A 9,862-nucleotide genomic window follows, 5' to 3' on the forward strand; every position below is an offset into this window, starting at 1 on the left:
ACAGGAGAGTCTAGCAGCCACTTCCAAGCAGATAATACTCCCTTGTGCAAAGTGTGTTTGCACCTTATACAATATGAACATGATGATTCTAACTTTAGCTTATATGTGTTTCCTCCCTCTGTTGAACAGCCATCATAATGCTAAAGGACAAAGAGCCGGGCTCATTCATTGTCAGAGACAGTCATTCATTTCGTGGGGCATATGGATTGGCCATGAAGGTGGCCACACCCCCTCCGTCTGTGTTACAACAGAGTAAGAAAGGTAGCTGACAAAGTCCTGTGTTAGTCCAGCACTGCAACCATATGAGTAATTCATATGTTCAGTGATGTTTTGTGTGTTATACAGTGTGATTTACTAAAGCAGATTTGTGAAGTTTTTTCTCTGCAATCAATTTTTGAGCAACTGAATAACAAATGTCTGAGCAACTGATATATTGATGATTTAATGTTTTTTTATATATATTTTTTGTCATATTTAAATTTCCTAAAAGTTCCATGCTGATACTAAGCTACTATACTAAAATATACTGACTTTTTGTCTGTGTCTCTGTGCTAGGGGACCTGTCCAGTGAGCTGGTGAGACACTTCCTGATAGAGTGCACACAGAAAGGAGTTCGTCTTAAAGGGTGCCCCAACGAGCCGTATTTTGGTGAGAAAATAAAACTTTATCGAGTGTTTTAGATGATTTCTCACATTTTTGCTGCTGATTTATCCATTATATAAGACTAAAAGTTTCTAAAACAGTGTTGAGTATTGAGATGGTTAACATCTTGCATCACAATGTATTGAATTTTATATTGTTATGTGGACATGGGCATCATGATATTGAACATTGTCTAGTAATTCATTTGAGAAACTACTTATGGATCAAATAAGGGGTTGGCAATGTCTCTTTTTGACTAATCCAGTAAATTGAATACCTGACAAATCAAGTTCATCAGATGGATGATCCAATATTGCCATAAAGAAGTCCTGCTCGTTATGAGTAGTGTAACAAAATCTGTGACGGGTTTCCAAACTTCGCTTGTCTCACAGTACAATCGTATCACCTTCTCAGAGAATTATTTAGAATAAAACACTGATACACTTTGTCAGTCTAGTACACATGGTTATTACACTGGCTTGCCTGTCACCCAAGTGAAAAATTTAAAAGTAAAACGGTTGCTTTATACTCTGTTTAAGCAGTATTCTAATGTTGAAGCTGCTCCAGGAGTATCAAAGGCTAACTGTTTAACTGCGAGGGGAGTAGTTAATGCTGCTGTCAGATAAATGGTGCGTTATTTTATAAGTAAGGAAGTTAATGACCTGTATAATGAAGCATTACTGATTAATGTTAAAGAGTAAAAAGAACAATATTTCCCCTAAACAGTAACACTAAAGGTGATAGTAAAGGACTAGTGCTGTCCATCAACCCAAGGCCAGGCCTGCTGTACTATTGGTGCAATAAAGCACAACACATTAAAGCTGAGCTGACATTTGAACTGTTGTCATCAGCACTATAAATCAGTCCAGTGAGCTTTTTTGCTTCCTTAAATCCATCCGTTAATCTGCTGAGGTTTTTAAAGCACGGTGTCCCAGGATTACAATGCGTTTCCTCTGACACCCTCTACTGCTTAGTATGGTGAGGTGCAGCTGGCTCCTTTATTCTTCACACAATTCATTCAGTCTGGGGAGCGAGGCTTTTTGTAAAATCTTCAACATGCATGTATATTCCTATTTTGCTGACAGGAAGTCTCACAGCTCTGGTGTGTCAGCACTCCATCACCCCTCTGGCTCTGCCCTGTAAACTCATCCTGCCTGACAAAGGTAAACTGTGTGTGTGTGTGTGTGTGTGTGTGTGTGAATTTACCTTGTAGCTTAACCCGTGGATGTGTGTGTTTCTTGTTTTTATATCTCATGGGTGGAGACTGCTTTTTGAAGGTTAAGACATGATTTTAGGGTCTGTACTTTAGGCATGAAACAGTTTCAGAAGTAAAGTAAAGCTGGATATCAAACCTGAATTATCACCTTTTGTCGTCTTTTGAGCATCAGAAATTGTTCCCAAATTGCCACTAAATCCTTGGTGATGTTTTTATTCTTTTGCATTTGGTCTCTATTATAAGTAAAGACAAATCAATTCTTTACATTGAACTATATTGAATTATTGCTTGATGTTAATTTTATACTCTTTTAGACAAAGGTCTTGAACAGGCGCTTGTGTTAGGAATTTATCAACTTCAACTTAAGTTTATTTATGGTGCTTTTAAACTACGACTACTAACGCATTTGAGAAGTTTTAGGTTTTTTTTGAAATAACATTTTCTTACACCTAGTTATTTTAAGTATAATATAAGACAGCTATATAATATTGCTGTTGTTGCCCATCAGAGATCATTAGTATTAAAAATGTTGCTAACAACCCAAAAAATTTGAATATATAAGCAGTTCCCAGCCTTATATGCAAGTGTGGTTGCGCACGTGTGTGCATGCCTTGTACAAATGCATCGTTTGCAGGCAACTGGACAGTGCGCAGATGCACTTTGTGTGTTTCCTGGTCAGTACACTCTTGTCTGTGTTTTTTCTTGCAGACCCAGTGGAGGAGCTGAATGACTCGCCTGCACAGACAGCAACAAACTCTGCAGCTGAGCTCCTCAAACAGGGAGCAGGTATGAGAAAGACACCACGTATATACACATGAGATACAGAGATGAGATATATGTGTTTGTGTGAATTGTGTGTCTGTGCAGAACATTCATGTAATATTTACACACAACCTGCATGAGTTTTAAAACTTCAACAGCTACGACACACACATAAAACTTGGTTCTGTGTCAGTGAATAAAATGAATGTGTGTCTGTTTGTGTTACTGCAGCATGTAACGTGTGGTACCTGGGCTCTGTGGAGCTGGAGTCTCTGACGGGACAGCAGGCGGTTCAGAAGGCGACCACCCTTACGCTCTCCAAGGACCCTCCGCCAGCATCCACTGTCGTCCATTTTAAAGTGTCGGCACAGGGGATCACGCTCACTGACAACCAAAGGAAGTGAGTGTTCACATATGTCCAAACATGTGCAGATACAGATCTGAATCCACATGCTCATACAGACTGTCTCTGTTCCTGCAGGTTGTTCTTCAGGAGACACTACGCTGTCAACACCGTCATCTTCTGTTCTCTCGACCCACAGGGCCGGAAGTGAGTATCATGGCTTCATATTCATGAACTGAAATAAGACTATTGTCATTATTCATATATATTCTCACAGAAAGCACCAAAAAGAGCACGTCTCCACCGATTCTTCACAATTCCCTTAACACGTTATTTTAATAAAAGCAAAATTAAAGATGATAGTGATGAGAAGATATTTTTGTATTGGATTTATATACTGGATATTTTAATTATTGCGAGATTGTTGAATAAAAGACATTGTTGCCGAATCAGAATAGAGACTGGCTTTTTTATGTTTAATGTATTTTTAATTTTTATATGTGACATATAAATATATACAGTACATTTGAGGGCCAATAACAGTTTGATAACTTTCTTATGTTGTTCTGTCCCAAACAGATGGACAAGAGGCAGTGGTTCTACTGCAAAGTAAGTCCCTTTTATTTACTGTATGTCTTCACCTTGTTCTGATGTATAAGTTTGCATTTCTTCTTAGTTAAGAACTGAAAAAGTTGTGTATGTGAACTACATCTTCAGTCACACTGATAAGCCTGATAAGTCTATTTGGCGGTTGTAGGAAGAAAGAACTAACATGTGAACAGCAGATGCAATAAGTATCACCATTACATAATTAAAAAAATAAATATGTCTTTGTTTGATAATGTGACATACAGAGGTTCAGAACCCAGGATCTCAAGAGCCAGACTGTGTCTTGTTTAGGTGGCCTTAATGTTTTTCTCCATGTCTTTAAATACACTCTCCCCCTGCACAGTTCAAAAGTGGTTGTAAAAGAATTTCTTTCTTCATGAGGTACAGCCGTGATTAGCTTGAATTCATGTCAAGTACAATTAATTCCTATGTTGCCATTTAAAGTTTCCATTCATAGAAAAGTTTAAAAACTTAAAAACTCCAAATATCTGTAATAATTCTGGGGCATTAGAGAGCATGATGGAGATTGAAATGCAGTAAAGGTACCTGGTAAATTTTGAATGGGGGAAGTTGATATTTGCCTAGGCCAGCAGGACACATGAAAACTCTGCATTTTCTTTATTGAGGTATAGAACATTTTGCTGTACTTCAGCTAAAATACATGTTGTCAACATACTGAGAAAATGGATAGGCAATGGAGTGGTTTCAGAGTATGCTTTTCTGTCACAAAACAAAACAACAAACAAACAACCCTTTTAGTGACACTTCAAGCCTACAAAGAGTCTGTTTGCTACTCAAAGGACAGATTTTGGGTGCAGTATCACTTTAAGTGAGACACTGAATACTGAGCTCTTGCATGTATTTTCATGTTTGTCTTTGTCCATTTCTTCCAGGATCTTTGGATTTGTAGCCAGGAAATCTCAGAGTGAGACTGAAAATCTGTGCCATCTGTTTGCCGAACACGACCCTGAGCAGCCGGCGAGCGCTATTGTCAACTTCGTCTCAAAAGTCATGATCGGGTCACACAAAAAGTAAGGAAAAAGAAACTCACTGCAGAGTGAAGAACCTGGACTGGGAATCAACTTCCAACAAAAAATATGAACCTGCACACTCCAGCACCTGGTGCTGTTGATCCATCCTGCGGAATAAACTTTTGTACTGACTGCACTGCAGGATGTCGCCACCAGAGGTTGTATATAAGTATAAAGAAAAACTCACCAGCAGGAGGCTGTGACTACTTTTAAGAGCATTTGTGTAAAGTTGTGTAAAATCAGAGACACTTTTTCTCCAGAGGTTTTCGCATGAGAATCAGAGATTTTGTCACATTTTGACTACCTTCTCTGACCTGCATCTTCAGGCTTGCTATGTATGTACTATATTACACTGAATTTTGTTGGGGCTGGCAGTCACAGCTGACAGATATAACATATTTATATTTTGCACGTAAACACATATTTTTAAGTATGACTATAATTCCCTGTAAATCAGATCAACATCACTTCTGTGCAAACCACAGGCCAATTTAACAAAACCAATCATACTGTCTCATGACAAAGCCAGTAATGTGGTTGCCTTGTCCTTAAGGTGGATATATTGTGTTGTGTTTATAGTATTTATCCCTTTTTTTACAGATGTGTAAAAGTCTTTCTTTTTCCTAAATATACTTGTCAAATAGTTTTGTATATTAACACATACTGTACATTAGGATTAAAGGCAGTGTACCTCAGTATGTATACAATTATGTCACATATTGTTGAGGGAAGAATATGATATAGTATTTTTACACAGTAGGATACTGCAGCACATAAGCTGCCCCCTTGTATATTTGTTGTATTACTAATATAAATGCTAATATGTTCCTTTTACAGTAACACAGTAATACGGATTTATGTATAGTTATTGTGCCATGAAAAAGTCATTTTGATTTTCCCTAATAAGAGATGAAATACAGTCACTATGATAAATGTCAAACTTTTATTTCATTACAGTATTTTTTTCCATTCACAGCTTCCTCTAGTCATCAAAGTAATCTTGTGCTGATTTGTAAATGATCGTTGATCAGTTGCCAAGGAACATCTCTAATTCCATCATCTTATTAAAGCTTTGGTGCACCAATCCCATAAAGAAAAACATTTTCTTACTTGCTTCCAGTGGTATTGACCAATGCATATCGTTCTGTGTTTTATTAGCCCATGGTGTATTGTTGTGGTCAGTTGTTAAATGTTGATTTATAAAGGGAAAAAAGGCATTTTGTTGATGGTGCTCATACATAATGAAAACTGTTCACACTGAAGTTTCTGAAAAGATACATTGGTAGTTCATTTTTAAAGGACTGTGCTGGTGTTATTTTGTATTTTTTGTCAACAAAAAACTGAGAGGGGACTGGGGGGATCCGGGTTCCTGTGCTCTGGATTTCGCGGTGCTGGTAGGCAGAACTGTGTCCGGCCGCTGGGCTGATGGTCTGAGGTTGGAACAGGGGAAAAAAACGAGCAACAGGTACTTCAATAAGTTGAACTTATTGAGTTCTGGTTCTAGTTGGCTGGCGTGTACTCATACTAGATGATTCAATGATCCGGTGAGGACTGGAAGGTTGGTCTGGCTTAAATGGGTGAGCTGATTGCAGGATGTAGAACAGGTGCACTTGAGTGGTGTGATGAGCCCCGGTGTGCCGGTAGGACTACCAGCGACCACGCCCACCAGCAGCATCCAGAGCATGAGGGGGAGAGCAGAACACAGAGACAGACACCAAACAAAAACACACCAAGCACACAGCAGGCACACCAAAAGGGCAAAAGAATGCAACTAATACATTCACATACATACCATCTAGGGGGCCAGGGTCACGGCCGGGGGGTCGTGACAGTGTTAGTCTGTCACTGTGTCTGGCACTGTGGCCTCCTAAGGATGTAGCCTACTTCTTTAAAATCAGGTCACAAATATATAGTTTCATCTAAAAAATATATGTCTCATCATTTTCCTAAAACAGCTGCTCACTGTAGTTTTTAACAAATGTTACTCAAACAGTAGGAAATAATGCATTTTCAGCGGCAGAAGAATCCACATGTGGTGCTCAACTGAGTATTTGGAGCAGCAGGACAGTGTGTGAGAATATGTCAAAATAAACTACTGTGTGTGTTCATGGTAAGACAGCAATGGAGCTCTATGGCACAGAGGAAGATACATCAGACACAGTACTTGTTTGGAGATTCATTTATTGTTGGTTTTTGTTGGATTTGTTGACAGTAAGTCAGAAAACTAGTCCATTTCACTCTGTGCACCACAAATAAAGTGTCTGTTTGGGGTGAAGACTTCTAGGAAAAGTAGCACTACAGGTGAGTGACTAGAGGTGTTTTATGATTTGGGGTGAACTGACCCTTTAAGATCTAAAGTTGTAGTGTATAGTTTTGCCAATAGGTGGCAGTAATCAGCCACCAAATTTCACACTGCATACTGAATCCAAGTATGGATGAGTTGAGAACACACTAAATGCACAGAACATGATGGTATTCATATATATACCCAGTTTCTCTGTGTTTTAGTTTTGTTTCCTCTCTTCCTTTTATAATCACAGCAGTTTTATACCACGAAGCAGATGCTGAGCACGTCCACACATACAGGAAGAACCACCCTCTTAAATAAACTTGGCAATGTCAAAGTGTGTCCAAGCTTGTGTGTGTGTTTAAGAAAGAGAAAGAGAGCATATGAGGGTGTACACATGACAGAAAAAGGTGATTTAAATACCTGACGGGCCTCCTGGTACCTCAAAGATCTGCTGATCTGTCTGTCTCCAGCCTCTCTGTGTTGGTTGAGACTTTAAGAGGCCAGATCAGCCGATACCAGTTTTGAATGAGGCTCTATTCAGGTTCCTGGTCTCTGTGGAGGGAGGTGAGGAACTGGAAGTGGGACAGAGTCGTGGGGACACATCACAGTCCTGCAGTCTTGCCTGGCCTGGAGAAAGATGGACAGCATGAAGAGTAGGGGGGTGTGTGTAATGATAGTGTGTGTGTCTGTGTGGGGGGTGGGGGTGATGGAAGTGGTGGTGGTGGTGGTGGTGTTGGGGGGTTGTCGGTGGTGGATGACCTCACCATTACGGGAGACTTTCCCACAGCCTGCACACAAAGAAGGCCGTCAAAAGGTAAAAAGGACGAGAAAGAATAGAAATTTAACACAGTGTGTAAAAAAGGAGGCAAAGTGCAGAAGAGCAGTTAGTCGATGAGAAAGAGGCTCTTTCGGAGGGGGAGTCGTCTTCCCTTTTCAGCAATTCAGAGATTTTCAGGGTTGATAGAAGCTCTGCTTCCACAGTAGCAACCTTCAGTTTGGCTGCTGTCCTCTCTGCTGAGTCACCTGCCGCCATTTTGTCCCCTAGCCGGACCTCTGCTTGCACTTCCTGCTGCACTTCCTGTCAGGCGACCCACCAGCACCTGGTGGCCGGGCGGTTTTCACAGCCTCTGCCGGACGACATCACATTCCTGGCATTGCTCGCTCCGAATGCTGTTTGGAAATCCAAAGGCCAGCTTCCGTTCAGGAATGCCTCCCTCACAGAGTCCCTCTCAGCCTCTGATCCCCGGCCTCCTCTCACTTTATTTGAGTTAGCTATTTAAAGCCCATGCTAAGTACGCTGCCGCTGCTCTGGTTGCACATGGGAGCAAACACACACTCCATCTCACACACTAAAACCCCACCAGACCACAAATAATCCTTCTCCTATTTTTAATTTGGTGGGCTGGAGGGACACAGCCTGCAGGACTGACTGTGACCACCCAAACAAAATTTGTGATTTTCTGTTTATTTGTTAGCTTTTAGTGATATGATGATATAGCGGTAGAAGTTTTTCTGTACTGTTGCTTCTTGAAAAATGTATGCTATCTATCAAAGGTGAGACACACATTTACTCCAGTACTGTTGTCTACTTAGGTAGAGTTTTGAAGTACTTTACTTAAATATTTCTATTTTATATAGTGTGTACATCTTCTCCATTATGTTTCATAGGATTTTTTCCCCCTATTTCACTTGATTTTGCTGGTAGGCTACTTTTTTAAAGTAACATTTTGAATGCAGGGCTTGTAATGGAGTTTTGTTACACTGTGCTACTTTTCCTCAGTACTTTTTCCACTTTTCCACTCTTAGGGTTAAGTAAACTTTTTAAGTTTTAATGTTTTAAGTTTAATGTTTTTAAAGTCTTTTCAAAAGAAAAAAATTAGTTACATAAACCTAAAAGACTCAGCTTAAAATGAATTGCTATTTATTTATTTAAGCATATTTAAAAAATGCTTAAATATTTTTTCTCTATCGTTTGACGTAACTGCATTAACTAAAAATTAACAATACATCTAGAATATTTCAATTTGACTATTTGAACATTTCCATTTGAATATTTAAACACATATATGTTCATATGTAAAATATGTATATTATCTCTCACACATAGTGGAATAAGATGATTTTTCCAATCTTTTTAAGAGGTTATGCCATTTCTACCTTTCCAGTTAAACCATGCCATTTTGAATCTATACTGTTTTGACAGTGGTATTTAAGTAGCTCTTCCTTTAAAATCTCAGGACTACTTAGTAAAAGACATCCCTGTGTGGTTTTTTTAACAGTTTCTCAACTAATATATCACTGACCCCTATTGGTAACCAACCCCTTACCCTCCCATTCATATTTTACCTCAACCCACAAATAGACTTGTATGACAGGAAATCAGTGTTACTCAACATCACAGAGAAACAGCTTGTTTTAGATTTATGTGTTGGACCGTTTGACACTTCCAGCAACAGCGAAACATAAACGCACCACAGAAATATGGTTCTAATACACTGAGGCATTAGAGACTCACAAAGTTTGTAAGAGTGGTTCACATTCACAAAGTTCACACACAGAAATGCCTATTCTGTGAATTACACACGCACACACACTTGCACGCCAATCAAGATTGCTGGCCTACGTGCTCTCAAGCACATGCTGAGAAAGCAGTGCCTTTATGTCCAGTCTCTTTATTGCACTGTCTCTGCTATAACTGACAGAAACGCACTGTTCCACACACACAAATGCGCACAAACACACACACACACACACACACAGACACACACACACAAAAGGACTGGGTACTTGGGTATCAGCGTCAGTCTTAATGAACCTGTCTCCAGGGGGCGGGGCCGGGTTAACGTCCCACACAAAGAGCTCCCGCTGGGCCACCGAGCCAACCAGAGGCCAACAGATTAACTTGCATTACATCAGCATCCCCACAATACACCTAATGAGGGAGGGATTATTGTGTGTGTGTGTGTGTG

At 39.7% G+C, this 9,862-nt stretch overlaps 1 protein-coding gene across 1 annotated transcript in view; it reads left to right on the forward strand.

Moving 5' to 3' along the window:
- Positions 1–5,696, forward strand: part of LOC119900261 (tensin-3-like) — a 50,703-nt gene extending 45,007 nt beyond the window's left edge. The window contains 8 exon segments of the mRNA XM_038715057.1: positions 130–261; positions 556–648; positions 1,728–1,805; positions 2,567–2,644; positions 2,852–3,020; positions 3,102–3,170; positions 3,543–3,572; positions 4,466–5,696. Of these exon segments, the coding sequence (XP_038570985.1) occupies positions 130–261; positions 556–648; positions 1,728–1,805; positions 2,567–2,644; positions 2,852–3,020; positions 3,102–3,170; positions 3,543–3,572; positions 4,466–4,607 (791 nt within the window). The 3' untranslated portion in view covers positions 4,608–5,696.
- Positions 5,697–9,862: the final 4,166 nt, after the last annotated feature.

Source organism: Micropterus salmoides, unplaced genomic scaffold, assembly GCF_014851395.1.
Source record: "Micropterus salmoides isolate LMB-PRFRI ecotype aquatic unplaced genomic scaffold, ASM1485139v1 Ms_hic_scaffold_13, whole genome shotgun sequence".
Taxonomy (NCBI): domain Eukaryota; kingdom Metazoa; phylum Chordata; class Actinopteri; order Centrarchiformes; family Centrarchidae; genus Micropterus; species Micropterus salmoides.